The sequence below is a fragment of the Pyrus communis genome, chromosome 12 (genome assembly GCF_963583255.1).
Source record: "Pyrus communis chromosome 12, drPyrComm1.1, whole genome shotgun sequence".
In the NCBI taxonomy this organism is placed as follows: domain Eukaryota; kingdom Viridiplantae; phylum Streptophyta; class Magnoliopsida; order Rosales; family Rosaceae; genus Pyrus; species Pyrus communis.
Genome location: NC_084814.1, coordinates 2,562,784 through 2,587,726, shown reverse-complemented (window position 1 = coordinate 2,587,726; position 24,943 = coordinate 2,562,784). Strand labels below are relative to the sequence as shown.

The following is a 24,943-nucleotide window of genomic DNA, read 5'->3' as shown; positions in this document are numbered from 1 at the left end:
AGACTGCTAAGGTTGTCAACTGAGAGAAGGTTTTGCATCTGAAAGTTGTTAAGCTGCGGTCTTTCATCCAAGACACTACACTCTTTTTTTTTTTTTTTTTCAATTTAAAACTCTATCCCTTCCACATGTTGGAGCTGCAAATAATGTGGAAATTTGTTGAGAAACTTTCAACTGAGCACATGGATGGCTGCTGTGCGGGTGACCATTTGAAGCTTACAGCTGGGAAATGCCTTAGTTTTCTGAAGGGAAGAGGATCCACTCCGGATCCTCTTTGTGGGAATCCTAAGGATCCTCGAATCATGTGCGTTCATCGTTCATTGTGCAGTTAGAAATTATTTTAAATATATGCATTTAATATTAAATATGAACAGTACCTGATAAAAATTAACCGCACGATGAACGATGAATGCATTGGATTCGAGGATCCCCAGGATCCCCACAAAGAGGATCTAGAGGGGATCCCTTCCTTTCTAAAGAACCACATGCATTTTTTTTCACTAGATTTTCTCCTCGAGGAACACAACATTTTATTTTCAGTAGCATACAAGGAATGCTAAGGGAAGTGGATCGCACGTTAAAATTAGGTATGCCATAGTCGAACGATGAGGTATATCTCATACCCGAATTATGTTTCATTTCCGGATAATTTTCATTCGTGATTTTTTCTATTGTAAGTAAGAAAACATGCTCGTAAAAATAAATTTTGAGATTTTTTTTTTCACTTTTTCTTTTGGGTGTTGGTACAAAGCCAATATCAAAAAATTTATTGGAGAGTCCAATAGCAGAGTCAGAATTTTCAAATAATGAAATCATAGTTTTGACAAAAAAACTTCAATGGGCTAGTTCGTTGAGCACCTGGTGGGCACTTGTTGATTCCTGCCAACATTTGCCAAAAGCTTACACTTATGTATTTCAACAATTATTATGATCAATAGAGGCTTATCGAGTGCAGCTGTACGAAATTGTCAAGTAAAGTTGAAGACTGCTAAGGTTGTCAACTGAGACATTTGTCGAGCAATTGGTTCGCACAATAGAGTAGCACATAAGAAGAGAGAAAAGGAAAATATGGATGACAAAAGAAAACATAATTAATAGAAAGAGGTTATTATGATTTAGTTTTCCATAACTATTCATAGAAGTGAAATATAAATACAAATTCAAATGTACATAGAAATTTTGAAGCTGTTGGGGGGTCATGGGCAACCAGTGACTCCAACATTGGCTCCGCCACTGAGAGAATCCCATCGGCTTTCATCTAGTAGGTGGACCCCTTGTACTCCGTCTTCCCTCCTTCCCCTTGAGTTCTATGTCTCATAGGAGAATCCGCACACAACAATATCTCTTTGTTATTTCAACATTTACCCATAAACTTAGTACTGTTTTAGAAACATAAAAGCAGAATAATAAAATACATGGAAGAAAATAGAAAGAGAAAACCATAGCGGAATGACTTGGAGCGTTGGACCAAAGAAAATGTCAAATGGCACAATATGCCTTTGCGGCATACTCAGTTTCACCAGTATGTCTCTGTGCCATGAGGAACTCAACATGATTCAAGGGCTTATACAGTAGCGGGTGGTCTTCGTCCACGAGCTCATTCGGTACATGTATCACCCCTCTCTTGACAGAGAAGACACCAAATGTGTATCTTACAACATTTTCAGTTAAGGTCACTCTATGTCTACAAGGTCGGATTCTGTCATTGCTCCAAACCTAAGCCAGTAAAAGAACACAAATGTCCTCGTTGAAATATAATTACTTGCATCGTAGACAACTAGTAATTGGTTGCTAAAATATTTGTCAAAAAAAAAAAAAAAAATGGAAAGCCAAATTTTGAAAACTCAAATAACTAATAGAAAAAGGTGAAAATGAAATGGTTATCAAATTACTCGTGTTCAAAGGGTAAATAATATGTGACATACCTGAAATCCGTCAGCTGCTATGAATATTACGGATGAAGGTGGAGGATCAAAAAGCACCCACTCATCATCCTTTGTATTTATCTCCAGACCGTTGATATGGTTTTGATGGATTATGGTGGAGAAGTTCTTGTCCGTATGAATCTTTAAACCTACATCACCATCAAGTTTCTCGGGTTTCTCGTATCTAATCATTTTCAAATTGTAAAACATCGATCGAACGTGATCGTCGTGGTACTTCTCTACACCGTAGTTTTCAAACACCATTCTTGTCACAGTTTGATCTAATGCCGCCAGCACTTTTGCATAGAAGTCAGCACTCTCACTGGCCAACAAAGAACACATTATTTGTATAAATTGATGTATATGATCAATATAATATATATATATATATATGTATGTATGTATGTATTGAGATCTATATGTTTGAGAAATGCAGAAGTGATCGGTCATACCGAAATTGATCGTTTCCATCGGGCCAAATGAGATGTGTGAATTGTTGAACATCTTGAGGGTTTGTGCCGTTGATGATCCCGTAGGTTCGTTGCCCGGAATTAGAAGTTGCATAGAAGAAGGGCTTTTCAGGAGTACCGGTTGGAAAATCAAACAAGTCGTCAAATGTAGAGAAGAAGGTGTTGGCAAGTTCCTTTGGAACTTTGTTGGGAAGAATTGCCGTGAAACAGCCGATATCTTCCAGTGCACGGCAGACGTCCTTGCTTGCCGAGAGCCAAGAACTTGTCCCCGGCCTCAAGCAGTCATCTTTCGAGAAATCTACCACTGGAATTTTGGCCATTGTTCTGTTGGCCTAGGAGGGGCAGGAGAGGCTTTATCTTTTGTGAGTTCTGAGTGATGATGGATCTATCTATATATACATTACGTGGTTAAACAGTGGACTTTCCCCTAATCAATCACACAAAATATTGTTCAACTTGCATGGACGAACAATAATTTTGACCCATTTTTTCAAGCAATTAAGAACTGTATTATTATTTGAAAGTAACTTCGCTCATCAATGAATGAGTGGAGATCATTATTGAAAATATGGACCATTGATAGAGAAAAGTCAACGGTGAGCCACCTCACTATTGATAAAAAAAAAAGTCAGCATCTGTTGAAAAAGTCAAACCACCCATAAGCTTCAGCATTGGCAACTTGACTAAACTATTACATTTATAATGACAGTCTTGTCTTTTCCTCCTTTTTGTTTTTTTTTAAAATTTTTGGAAATTCCAATTTCTTTTAGGAAAATATAGGGTAATACTAAAGAGATCAAAACTCTTAAATCAAATTTATCAATCAAATGATATGGTAGTTGGTCATTGGATTACTAGTTAAGTGTTGATTAACGTGTTTATTTGCTATTGGTAACACATCATTTGATTTAAAAGTTTGACATCTCTATCGTTATTCAAATAAATAACATTAAATAAAGTCACTCACATTACAGTCGGTGACTCAGTATCAATAAAGTCGAATAACAAAGTCTTCCCTATAGACGTGGTTCCAAGTGATCACATCAAAAGCTGAAGCCAACCGTATGATATCTTCTAAAATGTTCCTCAGACGCCAAGGAGCAGAACAAACACCTTTCATAGCATCGATGACCAGCTTCGAGTTGGTAAACATGATCCTATTTGTTATTGTCGTTCCAATTTTGTGAGGCGTCCCCGAGATGTCGTTCATGTTGGTTCATATACTCGTTTCATTACCAAACCATTTTTATGAAAAATTTCATTAAAGTAAAATGCCAAATTCAAGATGTATAGCATATGTTACCTGTAACACAAAATCCCTTGTGCGCTAGCTTGGTGTGTCGAGCATATCTAATGCATGCAAGCTAGTTTAGGTAAAAATGTTGTACATGATAAAATTCAAATTTTAATCGGACATATCTAGTTTATGCTAAACTAGCTCAGGACCCTTTAAAAAGCCAGTTTAGCCCTGAATCTTGCCGATGGCCCTTGAAGGGTCAACTTAAGAACAAACCGGTAGCTAATGAAAATCAGTCACCTAATACTTTTTAATCTCTAATCTCTCACATCGTTAGAACAACAAAATTGTGAGATGGCTGAATTTCATAAATGATGATACTTTGAGAGGCCAAATAAAGCCTCTAACCCCTAACCCATGTCGTTTCCACTAGACTTGCTCTTATGTACTAGCCACCCTGGCCCATAATAGCCGCACCATGGAGTTTGTTTGATACCGAAAACGAGGATATGGCTCTTCAAGAAGGAGAAGGATCCTCGCCGGATCCTTTTCCTGGAGATTTGGGGAATTCATAAATTATGTCTGTTTATCGTACATCGTACGGTCAATTTTTGTTAGGTATTATTTATATTTAATTTTAAATTTTAAATGATTTCTGACCTCACGATATACCATGAATGGGTATGATTTCTGAATTCTCCGGATCCATAGGAAAAGGATCCGACGAGGATCCTTTTCCCTTCAAGAAATTAAAATTAAGGGATTTTTGTGAAATCTATATTCAATATATGGCACCAAAAATGGCAGGGCGGTCCTGAGATTTTTTAGGTCCAGGTGGTGACACCAAAAAATGTCTTAACTCTATATAAAAAAATTAAATTTTTTTTTATATTTGTTTTGACATGTAAGACTTAGATAAAATTACACTTAAAAAAAGTTTCAAACTCAAGAATTTAGAAACACGAAAAAAATCTAATTTATTTGTATTGAGAAAAAAGAACCAAAAAACCCCGGCTTACATCCAGTAGTGGACTCTTTGTATACGTCTTCCCCCATTCCCTTTGAGTGCTCTGTCACATAGGAGAGTCCACACACAAGAATATCTCCTTGATATTTCAACATTTAATCCTAAACAGAGTTTTGATTTGGTAAAACAAAAAGTAATAGAACAAAAATACTGGAAGAAAAAAGAAAGAGAAAACCAAAGCGGAGATACAAATTAAACCGTTGGTAAATCCTTGTGCTCATCTGACGGAGATTACAAATTTGAAAATGACTGATCAAACTAATAAACTAAGTGCAAACTTCGAATTATAGTCAAAATGTCCCTTCGGTGACATCCAATAAAATTGAAACAAATATCGAAAAGATTAGTCAAAATGAAAATGGCTGATAACAAAAATTGGAGTTCAGCAAGTGAAACTTCAAAAAGATTTTGGAAACCGTGCTATAGAGGATGGGTGCAGGAGTTCTTTTTCCTCAAAGTTGTGTTAAATCGTGCTTAAATTTGAATCGGTGGCAAGTTTTAATGACTGGTAGTGTCGTCCAGCATTATCCTGCATCAAGTTAATATTCATACAAATTTTTCTCGTATATTAGATATGACCAACTACATTTACAACATTATTCAAGTTATATTTGATTGAATAACATTTGCCTTCGTAGTCTCACCTCCGAGCTCTGAAATGGTTATGTGGCAAAGGCCTTTTGATTTCCTTTACCAGTTACTTTCTGAATTGAACGGATCATTTGATTTTTAGATCAAAGGTCCACGTTTTTCGGCTTTAAAAAAATTAAAACATTTACGTAGGGTCATGTGTCACAATCTAGACTGTTGGATTTCAAATTTTTTGTAATCTAACGGTTTAGATTAATTAAGTTAATAAAAAAAATTAATTAAAAATCCAAAAGAAAATACCTTACCATTTTCTCCCACCTTACACCACATTTCAATATTTTCAATGATTCTAAATAGGTAAAGACATGAGGTGCTACAAAATTGGTTAAAAATCTTATTGAAATCTATCCACAAAAATCGTATTTTGGGATAGTTACATGTGGCATGATGTGATCGGTTAAAAATCCTATTCGAAATTAAAAATAAAAATAATTTTTATTGTTTTAAAAAATAAAAAAAATACTAATATTTTAATGCAAATTGTATGGGCTATTCAATATAGTTGGAGATGCAACATGCAATTAGTGTTCATTAAGGGCAGTTACTATTCACTTAAGGGGATTGAATAGCCTATTGCCAAGGGGAGCCTTTACACACTGGAAATGCTCTTATTGCTTGACTTCTCCATCAGACTCGCCTTAAGCCCAATTGCACAAGTGAGTTTGAGTGTTTTGGGGAGGGAGGGAGTGGATTGGGTTGCCTATCCCCAAGGCAATAAGCAACGATGAAGTTGCTCTTAAAGTGGCTACCTTTCCTTCAGGTTGAATCAAGCGCAAGGCCATTATTTGATCATTTACGGCCTTTGGCTATTTAATTGATGGACGTGTGCCCCATTGGAGCCATGGCCTTACTTCTTAGTTATGTATGACAAATAAGAATCCATTGATACAAAGACAATAACAAAAGACTTATTGGAGGGTCTAGTAGCGGAGTCAGGATTTTGAAATAATGAGATCATAATTTCAACAAAAAAACTTCAATGGACCAGTTCATCGAGCACATGGTGGGCACTTGTCGATTCTTGCCGACATTTGCCAAAAGCTTACACTTACATATATAGACAACTACTATGATCAATAGAGGCTTATCGAGGGTAGTTGTACGTAACTGTTGAGAATTGTTGAAGACTGCTAAGGTTGTCAACTGAGAAATTTGTCAAGCAATTGGTTCGCACAATAGAGTAGCACACAAGAAGAGAGAAAAGGAAAATATGGATGACAAAAGAAAACATAATTAATAGAAGGAGGTTGTAATGATTTATCTTGTCATAACTATTTATAGGGGTGAAATACAAATACAGAGTTAAATGTACATAGAATTTTGAAGTTGTTGGGATCATGGGCAACCAGTGACCTCAACGTTGGTTGCGCCACTGGAAGAGTCCCATTGGCGTTTATCCAATAGGTGGACCCCTTGACCCCTTGTACCCCATCTTCCCTCCTTCCCCTTGAGTTCTATGTCTCATAGGAGAATCCGCACACAAGAATATCTCTTTGTTATTTCAACATTTACCCATAAACTTAGTACTGTTTTAGAAACATAAAAGCAGAATAATAAAATACATGGAAGAAAATAGAAAGAGAAAACCATAGCGGAATGACTTGGAGCGTTGGACCAAAGAAAATGTCAAATGGCACAATGCCTTTGCGGCATACTCAGTTTCACCAGTATGTCTCTGTGCCATGAGGAACTCAACATGATTCAAGGGCTTATACAGTAACGGGTGGTCTTCGTCCACGAGCTCTTTCGGTACGTGTATCACCCCTCTCTTGACAGAGAAGACACCAAATATGCATCTTACGACATTTTCAGTCAAGGTCACCCTATGTCTACAAGGTCAAATTCTGTCATTGCTCCAAACCCAAACCAATAAAAGAACACAAATGTCCTTGTCGGAAAATAATTACTTGCATCGTAGACAACTAGTAATTGGTTGCTAAAATATTTGTCAAAAAATAAAAACGGGATGCCAAATTTTGAAAACTCAAATAACTAATAGAACAAAGTGAAAATGAAATGGTTATCAAATTACTCGTGTTCAAAGGGTAAATAATATGTGACATACCTGAAATCCGTCAGCTGCTATGAATATTACGGACGAGAGTGGAGGATCAAAAAGCGCCCACTCATCATCCTTTGTATTTATCTCCAGACCGTTGATATGGTTTTGATGGATTATGGTGGAGAAGTTCTTGTCCGTATGAATCTTTAAACCTACATCACTATCAAGTTTCTCGGGTTTCTCGTATCTAATCATTTTGAAATTGTAAAACATCGATCGAACGTGATCGTCGTGGTGCTTCTCTACACCGTAGTTTTCAAACACCATTCTTGTCACAGTTTGATCTAATGCCGCCAGCACTTTTGCATAGAAGTCAGCACTCTCACTGGCCAACAAAGAACACATTATTTGTATAAATTGATGTATATGATCAATATATATATATATATATATATATATATAAGTATTGAGATCTATATGTTTGAGAAATGCAGAAGTGATCGATCATACCGAAATTGATCGTTTCCATCCGGCCAAATGTGATGTGTGAATTGTTGAACATCTTGAGGGTTTGTGCCGTTGATGATCCCGTAGGTTCGTTGCCCGGAATTAGAAGTTGCATAGAAGAAAGGCTTTTCAGGAGTACCGGTTGGAAAATCAAACAAGTCGTCAAATGTAGAGAAGAAGGTGTTGGCAAGTTCCTTTGGAACTTTGTTGGGAAGAATTGCCGTGAAACAGCCGATATCTTCTAGTGCACGGCAGACGTCTTTGCGTGCCGAGAGCCAAGAACTTGTCCCCGGCTTCAAGCAGTCATCTTTCGAGAAATCTACCAGTGGAATTTTGGCCATTGTTCTGTTGGCCTAGGAGGGGCAGGAGAGGCTTTATCTTTTGTGAGTTCTGAGTGATGATGGATCTATCTATATATACATAAACTGTGTTACGTGGTTAAACAGTGGACTTTCCCCTAATCGATCACACAAAATAATGTTCAGCTTGCATGGACGAACAATAATTTTGACCCATTTTTTCAAGCAATTAAGAACTGTATTATTATTTTAAAGTAACTTCGCTCATCAATGAATGAGTTGAGATCATATTCAAATCTCTGTGTCCAGAGCTCAAGGATCCAGAGGTTCGAGCGGTTGAAGAGATAAAAGAGAGATTTAGACTCTTGACTTGTGTGAGATGGGTTAGTAAAATATACTAATGAGAACCGCATGATTTAAAATGAGGGATTTGGATATCCGGGTGCGTTGACTCTAGACAAAAAAGTTCGGAGAGGATCTTAATTCGCATTGAATTGTTACATCTTTTGTCAAAATATTAATAAACTAGTATAGTTCCAAAAAAATGCCACATATGAGGGCTTTTGATTAACGCTAGTAGACTAAATTTGCAAACAGAATGATGTGTCATCATTAAGAAATAAGTACGGTAATCGACACTTAAGTATAATCCAATCATTGACTTCCATGTCATTTATTTTACAAAATTAAGTTTACAAATTTAGTTTTCCTTGTTATATTTTTTCAAAAGGAGACCAACTAGTGACTTCGTCACGGAAGTTCACCATTTTGAGGATCAGGAAGACTCACAGAAATATTTCAATCGCCCCTAACCACCATTATACAATTCACCAAACATTAAAAATCGAACTCAGAATATGCCGTATAAAAAACGAATCTAAAATTCACCACCAACATCACTCTTTATTTTTAAACACAAAGGAGACGACCAAGTGCTGCACTCTATTACAGACCACGGAACGAAAGATATGAATAGCACGGTTTCACGAAAGTTTGACCTTTATTCTAACAATTTGCCTGCACCTTGTGAACCATACTGACAAGAAGGTCTTTTGTCAGACAGCGGCCAAAACCAATAGAAAGGTGCGAGGGTTCAAAAAGTAGGGCAGTGATGGGTGGTGAGTCATGGGAGTTTTTATAGTGTAACCCGTGGAGAGTATATTTGCTTACCGTCATTCTATAACCCAGGTTCATCATGTATCTAACCATATGTAATTTCACGTTAACAAAAATTAAATGAATGACATAATAGAAGAATAAGTATATAGGAAGCATGCATCATAATTTATAACGGTAAATAATAATGTTCGCTAAGCTGTAGGTTTCTAGTGGGCCGGACGCCGGACACTATAATTTCTCTATACCGACACTGTGAACAGTGCGCGAGAGCATTAAATTTTATTGAAAATATGAACCATTTATAACTATACGTAGGACATCAAACAGTGAGCCCTCGCACTTCTGAACAAGAAAAGTCAGCATCTGTTGAAAAAGGCAAACCACCTTCAGTATTTGGCAACTTGAATAAACCATTGATGACAACCTTGTCTTTTCCCCTTTTTTTTTTTTGTTTTTTTTTTTTCTTTCAGATTTTTGGAAATTCCAGTCTTTTAAAAAAAAAATAAGGTAATATTAAAGAGATCAAAACTTTTAAATCAAATTATGTGGTGATTGGTCATTGGATTACTAGTTAAGTGTTGATTAACGTGCTTATTTACTATTGGTAACACATCATTTAGTTTGCAAATTTGATTTAAAATTTTGATCTTCCAAATATTATCCAAATAAGTAATATTAGATAAAGTCAATCATATTACAATAAGTATCAATACAGTCAAATAACAAAGTCTTTCCTATTGACGTGGTTCCAAGTGATCACACCAAAAGTTGAAGACAACCGTATGATATCTTCTAAAATGTTCCTCAGACGCCAAGGAGTAGAACAAACACCTTTTATAGCATCGATGACCAGCTTCGAGTTTGGTAAACATGACCCTATTTGTTATTGTCGTTCCAATTTTGTGAGGCGTCCCCGAGGTGTCGTTCATGTTGGTTCAAATACTCGTTTCATTACCAAACCATTTTTATGAAAAATTTCATTAAAGTAAAATGCCAAATTCAAGATGTATAGCATATGTTACCTGTAACACAAAATCTCTTGTGCGCTAGCTTGGCGTGTGGAGCATATCTAATGCAGCAAGCTAGTTTAGGTAAAAATGCTGTGCATGATAAAATTCAGTTTTTAATGGGACATATCTAGCTTATGCTAAACTAGCCCAGGGCCCTCCAAGGAGCCAGTTTAGCCCCAAATCTTGCCGATGGCCCTTGAAGAGTCAACTTAGGTCATTTCCAACTAAGGGCTGATCAGATGGCTCGTTTTAGTCATCTGGTTCTCTAAAATATTAATATTTTAATGAATCATGATCATATTTGTCTTCATTTCCAACCGAGGGTCATAGGGCCAAACATAATTTATTATTTAAATTTAAAAACTACAACAACTTAAAGTTGAAAACAACAACTTATATTTAAAAACTACAACTTCAATTTAAAAACGACAAATTATATTTTAAAAACTACAAATTAAATTTAAAACTACAAATTAAATTTAAAAACAACATTAACTTAAATTTAAAGACTACAAAAACTTAAATTTAATATCCATAATCAACATCATCTTCATCATCTGTCATTGTAGGAGTATAGTTAGAGGTAAACAACTACCGTAGAGTCATAATTTCTTTTTTTTTTTCCTTATCAAAATAGGCCTTACTCATTGGAGTGTAATTCGAAGTGTTCATTTCCATATTCTTATCATCCATCTCTTCTTGTATTTGTTTGGCCCGTTCTTCATGCCTACACTTCCTTTCTTTCGCCTCAAGTGCATTTTGATCCGCCATTAATCGCAATGAGGCCGCCACTTTATGTTGAGCGGCATAATCATCATTTGCCTTACCCTTTTCCTTTAACCTTCGCACCTTGTTTCGTCCCATAGCCCTAGGTATGGAACATTCACCCGAAGATGAATTTTCTACCCTTGTTTGTTGAATGGTAGGAGATCCATCTTCATCCATATCTACAGCTGAGGATGTAGTTCCAAACACCAGCGTAGGAGCTCTATGTTGAGGTGGATCTTCAAATAACACCCACCCTTTACAAATTTCCCAACAACTGTGAAACTGAAAGGGTTTTGAGCTGCTCTCCATATACAATTCCTCCGCTTAGCATACCTAGAAAATATAATTACAAAAATTAAAAGAAATTAATTTATGAAATTAAATGTAATATAATTAAATATTTAAAATAAATTGTGAAAACACTTACTTCGTCGTAGTAATTAGTGCCGCTTTCATGTCTACTTGTGGCTGCTAACAATGTTTGATGTCATTTGTTCAAACTTGGCTGAAGATGTTTCTTCCATCTTGAAGAACAACTCTCGTGGTTTCAGATATTCAGTGGAGTGGTGACACACCTCGACCCGGAATATCCACTAGGACTCCGAATCGAGCTGTGCTGGCCGACATCTGAAAAGTGACGAATAATGTGGACAAAGTGAATAAATTTAAATCTAAAAGTGCCTAAGGACTAGAGTACACTGCGAGCGGGAACGAGTCCGTTTCACATGCAACGTTAGAGCATAAGTAAAGTACAGTAGTGTGGGTAAGGATCATACCCTTAGAGGTAACTAGCTATACTAAGATTCGCCACAAATCCTCGTCGATACGAACTTCCAACAGCTAAAACTTGGAAGGGCACAAAAACAAGTGTGAGTAGGCCTGAAAATAAAGTTTTTAATAAAAACCTTTTGAAAACATTATAACCGCTCACCGTAAAACCCGTATAATTTTCCAGAAAATAATAATACATACATATATAGAAATCATGCTCGAGAATAGTGAAAACCAAGTATATGCCATGTCAAGTATCTCAACAATGAAATAAGTAAGCCAGGTGAACTAAATCAATGTAAAATGATATGCTAGCTGGAGTCACCTAACGTGACCTGTACAGAACTAAACCTGCACATGAGTCAGAACCACCTAATGTGGTATGTACGACAGGCTGGGTGTAAATAAATACGCTTAAGTGCTACGATCACGTGAAGGCTGTGCGAAGTAATGAAAGTTACCTACGAGTCGAAACCACCTAATGTGGTCTGTACAATAGGTTGGCACCTGCCTTAGATCCAAGGTGAGCATACGGTGTGGGAGGTGAACGATCAAGTGAAGGCTAGCTCTGACCTCAGGTGGAGCACTAACACCAGGGTGCAGGATAATGAGTACCAAATGCATCCAGGCATAACCATGTACATCACAACCACTAACATCATAATGTAGTCACCTGTAGCTTACCTGGGCTCTGCAGCATTATGCAACATTATACATGACTACACCAATGCATATACTAAAATATAACGCAAGTATGACATGACATTTCAATCACATTTCATTTAAAACAATTTCTAGGAAAAACGTAAAGTATATATACGTATATATATATATATAGAAAACCAAAAGCCCACTCACCTGGAGCCCGCACTACAACTCCCTAGCACAAACATCAAGGCGTCACGAATGATCGGCGCCTAGAACAATTATCAAATCACGACTTAGAATTCTTATCAATAGAACACTTAACTTACATATCTTATTCGGGAAGATCCGTACGTCAGATTCCGGATCCGTAAGTTTCTAATATCCCCAAATATTACGTATTATAATGTATCAAAGTTTGGTGACGATCCAATGGTTGGATCGTTAATTGTTATAATAATCAAGCGGCGGACACAATACTCAAATCCACATCATATGGATATCAAATCTGAGATCAGGATATCAATTTAGTGTAAAATAGCATCGGCGGCCCATTGGCCATGCGCCGCCACACGCGCCACCGCCGGTGGCGGTCGGCCGCCCCATCTTGCCGGAAAATTCCACTATTTCTAAAAATTCTTCAACTTCACAGAAATGAAGATCTCAGTGAATGGAGCAACTTTCATACATGTGACTATGGACAATTTGGCCGGGAAACACCTCAAATTCCCTTCGATTTGTCAGAAACCCTATAAAGGGTGATTCTTGATTCGTCCTTAAATTGACTCCGACGATGCAACCAATGATTGGGCATTGTTTCTAGACTCAAGGGAAGTATATTGGTGGTGGAAATTGAGAGAAATCATTGCAGAAATGGCGGATTTCCACCAAGAACACCACCGTGCCGCCGGTGCTCTTGCCACGAAACCAAGTCCAAATCTTGTCCAATTTGTGCAGAAAATCGAAAAGGAATGATCGATGAGAAGTTCCCAAGTAATGGGCCGGTGCAATACGCCGAAATTTGACCAGAGAAAGCACAAGATTTCATGCATTTCCACCGGGTTGGGTACGGGTCATGGTGAACCTGGCAGTTCTCCTTCTCCTCTTCCTCTCTCCTTTCTCTCATTTCTCTCTTCCCTGATTGGTCACCCTCACATCTCTCATCTTCTGATTCGCCTCACCTCTCCCTCCTTTCTCTCCTTTATCCTTCATCTCCACCGCCCAACTTTCTTCCTTTTAATCTGGGCCACACATGTGGCCTTCCTGATTTGGCTTCAGAAATCTAGAGCATTCCAGAAGATAACCAATTTACTAAAATGCCCCCGGCTTTAAAGATTAATATCTCATTCATTATAATTCCAAATCACGATCTGTTTGCGCCCATGTGTTCATGGGGACGAGTACTACGAGGATACGCCAAGAAAATGAACCTTACGTGACATGACATGGCAGTCAACAAAAGTCAACACTTTACCTCGAAGGGCATTTTTGTAAATTCATGTTTAAAAATTATAAAAATCGCAATAATTGGGGACTGTTAAAGAGGAGGCGACAAATTTACTTTGTAAAAGTGGTATTAAAGTGGTGTTGGAAGTCGACAAATTTATACTGGCAAAGAATTGTGTATTTGTTAGCAAGGGTCATTCATTTGATGGAATGTTCAAACTCAGTATCAATGAAGTGAATTCTTTTGTTTATTTTGTTGACTCTTCTTCTACTTTATGGCATTCTCGTTTAGCACATTTGAATTATAGATCTTTAAAATATTTGTCTAAACATGGTTTAATTTCTTATAAAGATTATGCATTTAAAAATTGTGAAATCCACACACAAACTAAAATTACGAAGAAACCTTTTCAAAAAGTAGAAAGAAATACTAAAATATTAGATTTAGTTCATTCTGATATATGTGAGTTTAATGGTGTTTTAACTAGAGGAGGAAAACACTATTTTTTTTTACTTTTATTGATGACGGCTCTAGATTTACTTATGTTTATTTAATGTCTAATAAAGATGAGGCCTTTGAGTTTTTCAAACGATGTCAGGCAGAGGTTGAAAACCAAAAGGAAAGGAAAATTAAAATCCTTCGGAGTGATAGAGGTGGTGAATATTTTTCAAATGAACTCTCTTTGTTTTGTGAAGACCATGGAATCATTCATCAGAAAACTGTACCTTACACTCCACAACAAAATGGCTTAGTAGAAAGAAAGAATAAGACACTTACTGATATGATTAATTCAATGACATAAGTGCAAATGTTCCTACATATTTATGGGGTGAAACTCTTCTTGTAGCATGCCATATACAAAACAGAATTACCCCTAAGAAAACTCATGAGTCACCATATAAAGTATGGAAAGGCAGAAAGCCAAATTTGGATTATTGAAGAGTTTTGGGGTGTTTGTCCTTTTATAGGTCTCACGACCCTAAAAGATCCAAATTAGGTCCTAGAGGCATAAAAAGTATTTTTGTGGGATATGCCCAAAACTCTAAAACTTACAGATTGCTTGATGTGAACTCAAATATCATTGTAGAGTCAAGAGATGTAGAGTTCTTTGAGGATAAATTCTATAATGACCCTAGTCCTAGTTCTATTGAAGAACATAATCAACAATCAGCGTCGAAAGAAAATCCCAGTTCAGTTTCGGGCACCAAAAAGAGAAAGGAACTGGAAGAGGTTCTAGAACGTAGGAAAAGTCAAAGGGTCAAAAAAGAAAAGAATTTAGGTCCTGATTTTATATCTTCAGAAGCCATTTTATTTTTGGTGGAAGGAAACAAAGAAAAGGTTCTACATAAAATACCCTTCATTTTAAATGTAGAAGGAGATCCTATAACCTTAAAAGAAGCAATGACTTTTAGAGATGCTGCTTTCTGGAAAGAAGCTGTAGATGATGAGATGAACTCATTGTTATCAAACCAAACATGGACTTTGGTTGACTTACCACATGGATCCAAACCAGTTGGTTGTAAGTGGGTGTTTAGAAGGAAGTATAATACTGATGGTTTTCTGCAAACATTCAAAGCTCGATTGGTAGCCAAAGGTTTTAAACAGAAAAAGGAAGTTGACAACTTTGACACCTATGTACCAGTTGCAAGAATCACCTCCATTAGAGTGTTGTTTTCTTTAGCATTCGTATATAACCTATATGTACATCAAATGGACGTGAAAATAGCCTTTTTAAATGGGGATTTGGATGAAGAGGTATATATGGAGCAGCTGGAAAGATTTGTTCTTCCTGGTAATGAAAAGAAGGTTTGTAAATTGGTGAAATCACTATATGGTCTAAAACAAGCGCCAAAACAATGACATGAAAATTTTGACTTTGTCATTTTGTCAAATGGTTTTAGACATAATAATGCTGATAAGTGTATTTATTCTAAATTCACTGATGAATATGGTGTTGTCATACGCTTATATGTAGATGATTTACTAATATTTGGGACCAACATGAAAGCTATATCCGAAACTAAGAAGTATCTAAATACAAATTTCAAAATGAAAGATTTGAATGAAGTGGATACTATCTTAGGGATAAAAGTAAGGAGACATGATGGGGGTTTTGCATTGTGCCAGTCACACTATGTTAAAAAAATATTGCAAAAGTATAAGCATTTGCAAATAAAAGAAGCACCAACCCCTTATGACTCTAAGATCAACATGCTAGTAAATTCTGGCAGATAAGTTGCTCAACTTGAATATGCTAGTGCAATTGGAGAATTGATGTATGCTTTGCATAGCACAAGGCCAGACATAGCATTTGCTGTTTGTAAGCTTTCAAGATATACTAACAACCCTAGCACCTTACATTGGAAAGCAATTTGTAGAGTTTTTGATTATCTTAAAAAGACTACTAATTTGGGTCTATTTTATTCACAATTTCTAGCGGTACTAGAAAGGTACTCAGATGCTAGTTGGATTATTAGCGCAAGCGATAATAAATCTACAACATGATGGATATTCACTATTGGGGGAGGTGTTGTTTCTTGGGTATCAATGAAACAAACTGTTATATCACACTCCACTATGGAATCTAAGTTCATAGCATTAGTAGCCTCATGCAAAGAAGCAGAATGGTTAAGAGATTTATTGTTCGACATAGAGTTGTGGCCCCAACCAAGGCCATCTATTTCTTTGTATTACAATAGTGAAGCTACATTGTCTAGAGTTTATAGCAAAGTATATGATGGTAAATCTAGACATATTAGCTTTAGACATGAATTTGTCAAATAGTTAATAACACAAGGAGTTGTTAACATAACTTATGTAAGGTCAAATAAAAATTTGGCAAATCCTTTTACTAAGGGACTCTTGAGAGATATGGTACAAAGTACATCTAGTGGAATGGGGTTGAAACCCTTTACTATAAATCACCAGTAATGGTAACCCAACTTTGCCTAGAACATAACTACACCAAAGTTCAATGGGAAATAACAAGTTATTGATAAGTGATTCAAATAAGCACTGAATAATTTATATAGTCTATTCCAAAATGTCAGTGCATACTGCTATGATATAGAGGATGAAATTTAAATTCTTAATGAGGTATAATAATATAAGATGTTCAAATAACAGGAACATATACAAGTTACCTCACCTGTATAAACATAAGGAGTGGTGCCACTTCTACCAAGAGTTTTTTTGGGTTTTCTCTTGTAAATGTTTATGAAACCAGGGTGTAGCACATGGCCATAATAGTGCTAACTAGATACAAAATTTTCTCCAAGGAAGCTATAATATGATCATGTGTGTAGCATTTTCTGGTTTTGATTGATAAATACATAGTTTAAGGTATGGAGATGCCATTATTGTATTTGTAAGAGCCTTGAGACACTTACAATAATTGAAGGTTAAAATTGACGGATACCTTTTTGTATGCATGAACATATGTGTATGATTAAAGTTTATGATAGAAAGATTAATTCATTATAATATTTCTAGTTTTATATGTTTTGAGATAGAGGAGAATTGTTATCTGTTTCCAAGTATATGAGCATTTATGAAGCCAGTGAGCTCCCAAAAGGCCTTGTGCTAGGTAAGGATGGGAATATACATTTAAGGATCACTCCCTTGGGCGATGTGGGATGTTACATTCTTAGCCAGCCAGGTAGCCCATTTAATGGGCCCTTTCTTTTTTAAGGCCGAAATTAAAAAATAAAAAATTCTAATTTATTTTTCCTATAAATACCTAAATGACACTATTTCTCACATCATTTTCATAAACACCCCTCCCTTACCTCTTCCAATAATCTAAATTTAATTTTTTTCAAAGGAAAAATTAGTATTCGTTCCCTAGTTACTAATGTTCATTGACTAAGATCTTATTAGTTTTCAAATTTTGATTGAAATCCCTAGCATTAATGTGATAATGAGTTTACATGTTTATTGCATATTTTTTTTAAATAAAAATTATTAATTGATTTAGGATTTTAATACTCACACCTCTATTAAACTCCTAATTAATTTTCAATTCAAACATTTTCAAAATAAAAAAAAATTAAATTAGAATAAGTTTGTACCCATTAGTTTTTTTATAAAAAGATTCAATTTTTTAGTCTTCAATGTACCCATTCTATAATTTTCAATTATTTTTAATCTTAAATGTACCCATTCTTAAATATACCAATTTGTTATATGTAAAATGTACAATTTTTTAATATAAAATCCATTCAAATTTTTTTAAACTTATATGGGTACATTTTTTTTCCGTTGATTTGAGAATGTATCTATATCAAGTTTAATCAAATAAATTTACTATGTTATTAAGCCCAATATCTTCTTCTTCTTCTTCTATTTTTTTTCTCTTTTGTGTGTGTTTTGAAGAATGTATCCATGTTTTAGTACAATAGTTTTTTTTTTTCTTAATTTTGATGAATGTAACCATATATCTACACACACACACACACACACAATATAATAGAGAGTATAATTTATATTTTATTATTTTTAATCCCACAAATTATGGGTTATATTTAAAATCTCATTAATATAAACAAATACAAATTTCAATTTTTAATTTTTAATTTAAAAATATAGTAACTTACACTATTACACTAATGTCAAGGACTTCGATAAAAAAACTAAAAAACAAACAAGGTTTCAGTCAAAGAATACCGATAGCCATGGACCGCATCCAAAGTGTCCTTTTTTTAAATGACCATATCTTCAACCAAAGAATAACCCCTTCGGTTAGAGATGATACATGATCCTATTTGTTATTGTCGTTCCAATTTTATGAGACGTCCCCGAGGTGTCGTTCATGTTGGTTAATATAATTGTTTCATTACAAAACCATTTTTATGAAACATTTCATTAAATTTATAAGCCATATTCAAGATGTATTACCTGTAACATAAAATCTCTTGTGCGCTAGCTAGCTTGGTGTGTCGAGTATATCTAATGCATGCAAACTAGTTTAGGTTAAAATGCTTTAAACGATAAAATTCAATTTTTAATGGAACATATCTAGTTTAAGCTAAACTAACTCAGGGCTCCTCAAGGAGCCAGTTTAACCCCAAATCTTGCCAGACGGCCCTTGAAAGGTCAACTTAGGAACAAACCGGTAGCTAATAAAAACTAGTCATCTAACACTTTTTAACCTCCAATCTCTCACACCATTAGAACAACAAAATTGTGAGATGGTTGAATTGCATAAATAACGATATTTTGAGAGGTCGAGTAAGCTTCTAACCCTTAACCCTTGCCCTTTCCACTAAATTTGCTCTTACGTGCGCTAGTCACCCAGGCCCGTAATAGCCGCACCATGGAGTTTGTATGATACCGAAAAACGAGGATATGGCTCTTCATGAAATCAAAATTAAGGGATTTTTGTGAAATCTATATTCAATATATGGCACGGAAAATAGCAGGGTTGGTCCAAAAAAAATTTAGGCCCAAGGCAACATCAAAAAAATATGCTCTAACTTCATATAAGAAACATTATTTGTTTCGACATGTAAGAGTTCGATAAAATTACACTTCAAAAAACACTTCGAACTTAATAATTTAAAAACACGAAAAAATTAATTTATTTGTATTGAGAAAAGGGAACTAAAAAAAACCCCGGCTTACATCCAGTAGGTGGACTCTTTGTACCCCGTCTTCCCCCTTCCCTCTGAGTTCTCTGTCTCATAGGAGAGTCCGCACACCAAGAATATCTCCTTGATATTTCAACATTTACTCATAAACAGAGTCCTGATTTGGTAAAACAAAAAGTAATAGAATAAAATACTTAGGAAGAAAAAAGAAAGAGAAAACCCAAGCGGAGATTGCAAATTAAAGTCAATTAGACATGAACCGTTGGTAAATCCTTGTGCTCATCTGACAGAGATTACAAATTTGAAACTGACTGATCAAACAAAAAAAAAATCTAGGTGCCAACTTCGAATTATTAGTCAAAATGAAAATGGCTGATAAAAAAATTTGGAGTTCAGCAATTGAAACTTCAAAAAAATTTACGAAACCGTGCTATAGAGTATGGGTGGAGGAGTTCTTTTTCCTCAAAGTTGTGTTATAGTCATAGAGTATGGTAGGACCCGTTAGAAATTCATGCTTAAATTTGAACAAGTGGTAAGTTTTGAGTGAATAGTAGTGTCGTCTCAACATTGTCCTTAGCAAGTTAAGACACATACAAGTTTTTCTCGTATATTAGATATGGTTGGAGTCAAAATCCAAAATACTATTTTTAATGGTTGAATAACATTAAAATTTGAAGTCACTTATCTAAAGTATTATATTAAAACTCAAATTAAAGTCTCATTTTAATGAACAAACTTACAAGACTTATATGTGTTTAAATTAATCACCATCTCGATGGTTAAATGGTAATTGTATTAAATTTCTGAAGCCGGATCGAGATGGTCGTTGTTTTAAGCTTCTGAACTCGGATTGTAGTGACTGAGATTTCTTTCTCTTTGACGTCAAAATATGGAGGTGAGGATGATCCAGATGATGATGAGTTTGTTGATCTCTATAACTTCAAATGGACGTCTCTGATGATAGCACCCATAACATTCATGATGACAAACTTGATTGGAATTGATGTTTCCATCTGTTGAACAAGATACAGTGTGAAATCACTGTAAACTGTAAAGCCGCTTGCTTGTAGGTCTGTTCTTCAGCTTCTGGGTCTTCGTTCATCTATATAGTGAGAGGGTGGAGAAGACGGAAAACTCGCTTTTTAATACGACATCACAAAGCACTGCATAAAAAATCTTACATATTTTTAACGAAAATCACAATCTCTCTCCTTTCGGTTCTATCAGTCCTCTTTCAGGCAGTAATCCAGTTCCCTTGATTTATTTTGTCCATCTAAATTCAACTTCAAGGCTGAACCTCCTCTAGGAATGTTTCATATTTGAATTTGAGGTTCAAACTGAAGGCGTCATTTCCATTATCCAGTTTAATTTCTTCGATAGCTCATTTTACTCATTCATATTTTCTTATACATGCATGAGAACGTGCTAATGGATTTGCACTACAATGGAACATAGGTTGTATAGAAATTCGTACCTGGTTCGAGGATAACACTCTTTGGTGCAAGATACTTGTTTTCCTTAAACGAGATTTGAATTCCGGACAAAATTTACACGAGGCAAGCAAAAAAAAAAAAAAAAAGACCTGCATATATTCCATCCAATAGATTGGAAAACTAATGATCAATAATAACACATCAAGGGTTGAACTTACATTGGAGAGAGACAGTGTGTGATGTACAAACGTGTGGAGTATGATGGTACACTAGTACAAGCTAGGGTTGAATTTACATGCATGACTCATGAGATGTATGAATTGAATCGTAAATAATGTCTGAAAAAATTGAACTGTGTGATCCATGTACCATCATCACATGTCTGCAGCGTTGTCGGAGTTAGGGACGGCTCGGTTGCGTTTGCGGGACTTCCGCTTGGACTGTCGTTTGTGGCTGCCGCCAAACTTCAACCTGCCAGTGTCCTTGAAGCGTGCCTTCTCAGCAGGAACGGTAACGCACTCGGGTGGTGGCACTGGGTAACGCAGCGAATCATAGCAATATGAGTAGTACATGTAACGCTGCCGAAATCTGCTCATAGCAGCTCGCCGCTGAGGCGTAATGACGGAGTAGTCTTGGGTGGCGAGGTGGGTGTAATGTTCCGCACACGCTTCAGCAGGAGGGATTTGCTGGATTGGATCGGCAGGGCAGCCCTCTAGGGCTAGGTCTATGAATTCTGCCACGAAAGGGGCATATTTGTAATTCACCTTGTATTTCCCACCGGACGTAGCCCAACTGCTAGCATCCCATATAGTCGTATACAACGACATTGGCTTCGAAGGATAGTCAGCACCCATTTCTTCATTTCGCACCACCTCTCTAATTGGAACTTCATCCACGTAGAATCTGAACGTTGAATTTTCAGTCGTATATTTAATCACAATTATAATGGGAAGAAAAATTAAAAATAAATTATATATTACCCTTTCCATTTCTACGTCAATAACTACTATAAGAAAACAATTTTAAAAATGCATAGATATTGAAATATATAAGTAGGCAATGATTCTCAATGGTGGGTGCATTCGTTAGTTTGGTAGCCTAACAAAATATGGTCTCCCATTTTTCAAACATGGGATGTTTTTTCTCACACGGTTTCTTTCTTTTAACTCAAGAATTTTATAACTTATTAACCACTATGCAGTGGCACAATGGTGGGAAACGAATTTCAAACTCATATTCCACATTGCACATCTAGAGTTCGATTTTTGGGGCTTGCGAATCACACAATAGTGGTCAAAGGGAGACTGAAATGTCTCTTTGAGTCTTTCCAGACTCCAAAAAAGTGGATCTTCGTGGTGAAGCAACCAGTTGGTTTTTTTTTTTTTTTTTTTTTTTAAATAACTTATTGTGTATAAGAACCTGATTTTCAAGCAATCTGTTTAACCTATCACATATTTTATTTATTTATGACTATTATATCAAATAAATCAAGCTAAGAGAATGACCATAATTAAACAAATTTAGTGTGTGTTTATCATATCCAATTTTGTTGTAATTGTTTTCAAATACTAATACATCAATGTCGTACATTAACTTTACACAGTGACTTTGTAGAATAACATATTTCAGTTCATATATATACTCCTCACATGACATAAAGTATTGTGTGCATCACACATAAGAAATGTCACTTTCAGTATGTGACGTTTTTTTAATCAATAAATATGTGACATTATCTTGCTATTAAATTTTAGTCCATACCTGTAATTCAATATATAATTCTACATTACCAATCATTTAATTGATTAAATTCATAGGTTGATCTGGTACAAACACAACATGTTGGACTTTGTCACGAGGAGGAGATATATCATTTATAATTTATGTAATGTTTTTAGGTCTAAAAGAGAGACGTATTTTTATCGACTAGTAAGTAGAAGCAACCCATACGCAATCCCAAAGTGTGTATGGCCTCCCGTGAGGTCAAATAAAGCATACAACAAAGTCTATAAAGCATGCGTATTGCCTACCAGCGTTAACAACAAGAATCATCATGATCCATAGGTATACTAAAACTTTCTCAAAACTTTCTTTTCATCTTTCTACGCTTTCTTGTTTATTTTTAAGTATTGAATTGAATGAAATAAAAAATAAAAATAAAAATCAACAAACAGAAACGAACATGAACAGAAGGAAATTAAAAACAAATGTTAAAAACATTTCTCTAGAGAGGAAAAACAACAAAACAAAACTAAGAGGAAAATGAAATTAATACTAGATTAGATGAGAATTGAAAAAGAAAAGGATCGATCGGGCATACATGATTTTTTCGGGGGTCCAAAGGATGCTGTAGCGGTGGAAGTCTTTGGTAGGGTCGAACCAGAGGCGGTAACGCTCTTCGCGGCCGCGGTTGGTGCTGCCATTTCCGTAGAGGTTGGTTTGGAATCTCCATGGCTTCCCTTCTGTGTTCCCTAAGAATTCTATGTCCAACTCATCGTGGCTCTTTTCGAATACGTCCGCGTTTGATGTCTGTTTGTTTGGTCATCGCAGCCATACAAATTTAGAAACAAATTATAATTACATCTACTTATTTAGAAAATATCAACGAATCTCCCTTCATTTCCTCCCAACAAAAAACGGATCATTTTTACGTAAGAAAAAAGGTCGTTTCAAATTAATTTACCATACATATGCTTGTGTTACGTGGAAATAATAAGAAAACTTACGTAAAAAGCAACACAGATACCGGCAGTGTAATCGGATGGCAACTTAATGTTAGCGCTGAAGAAACCATGGTTGTAAAGATTGGAGGAGATGAAGCCAGAACCTTCATTAATTTAAAATAAAGAATTCGTTAGTATGAATAAAAGAGAGTATTTCAAGAGACAATTAGAGAATTCCAAATTATGAATCGTAAATGATAAAACTATTAATACAGCCTCTCAGTGCCCACGCACGCAAAACACAAATGAAGGAAAGAAACAAAGAACGAACCTGTGAAGCGATCAAGGAGGAGACGAACACCTTTTCCGTCAGGGGAGCGGACAAGGTTGCCGTCGCCAAAGAGAGGGATATAGCCTTGGTCGAAGGGGATGGTGGTCAGGTTATAGAAAGCTGCGCCTACGTTTCCAAAACACACAAGGATCAATAGTACCAACCTCAAAGGATGGAAAAAGAGAGAAACTCCATTAAACCAATATCTACAACGTTGTAACCCCTCCATTTGCTTTCGATATTTTTTTTTCTTTGTGATTCAAATTTTGATCGATATTTGCCTATTTTTGTTTAAACTTCTCTCTCTCTCATCCGATCCCACCTCTTTCGATTTTTCTTCCAAAGTCTGTTTATATATATCCAGCAGCTAAGAGGCCAAGAGGAATTCAATGCAAAGGTTACGAGAGAAAGAAAGGGGCAGAAAGTATACGGTCAGCCTGCGGCTGCTGATTAGCCATTGAATGTTTTAATTAATTATTGCGGATGTTCGAGAATGCCCATATTTCGCTGGGGTATTACCCGATTGCCACTGGACGGTGGTGATTGATGGTTGTGAGAAATAATTACATACAAAAAGAAGTTGGTCCATGGTGGTTACAACCAACTTGCAAAAAGAAAAATATTTGGCAAACTTCTTGTAGTATAGGAATTTCTACATTTTTGTAATTATAGTTTGATATATACAATAAAAAAAATATTGGTGTGTCATTTTTTTTTGTGAGAAATATTATTTCTGCGATATATTATTTCTGGACACATTTTTTTGTTGTTGAATATTTCTCCAAACATATCAAATTTTGTAAATTATAAAGACTTGTCTGAAAGTACTATTAAATTACCGAATGCGTTTTTAGTGGAAGTATTTATGGTCTTACAAGAAGCACTTCAAGTGTTTTTTTCAAGATTCACTTGCATTTTTACTCATGATTGATTCTAAAAGTACTCTCATAAAAAACGTTTTCAATCATTTTAAAAACACTTCTAAACGAGTCGTAAATTTCTACATACAATGCAAACTAGAATTTAAATTTTAAAAGAGATTTGAATACATTA

General features: G+C 35.6%; 2 protein-coding genes and 1 pseudogene across 2 annotated transcripts; all 3 read right to left on the bottom strand.

Moving 5' to 3' along the window:
• Positions 1-1,118: 1,118 nt before the first annotated feature.
• LOC137711595 (probable 2-oxoglutarate-dependent dioxygenase AOP1) lies at positions 1,119-2,823 on the bottom strand. Its single transcript, XM_068450850.1, has 3 exons — positions 2,375-2,823; positions 1,923-2,244; positions 1,119-1,713 (listed from the first exon to the last, which is right to left on the bottom strand). The coding sequence occupies exons 1-3, from the start codon at positions 2,710-2,712 to the stop codon at positions 1,477-1,479; spliced, it is 897 nt and encodes a 298-aa protein (XP_068306951.1). The 5' UTR covers positions 2,713-2,823; the 3' UTR covers positions 1,119-1,476.
• Positions 2,824-6,745: 3,922 nt separating this feature from the next.
• On the bottom strand, positions 6,746-8,184 carry LOC137709832 (probable 2-oxoglutarate-dependent dioxygenase AOP1; annotated as a pseudogene).
• Positions 8,185-21,030: 12,846 nt separating this feature from the next.
• On the bottom strand, positions 21,031-24,274 carry LOC137710489 (probable xyloglucan endotransglucosylase/hydrolase protein 30). Its single transcript, XM_068449525.1, has 4 exons — positions 23,891-24,274; positions 23,623-23,723; positions 23,217-23,425; positions 21,031-21,799 (listed from the first exon to the last, which is right to left on the bottom strand). The coding sequence occupies exons 1-4, from the start codon at positions 24,117-24,119 to the stop codon at positions 21,271-21,273; spliced, it is 1,068 nt and encodes a 355-aa protein (XP_068305626.1). The 5' UTR covers positions 24,120-24,274; the 3' UTR covers positions 21,031-21,270.
• Positions 24,275-24,943: the final 669 nt, after the last annotated feature.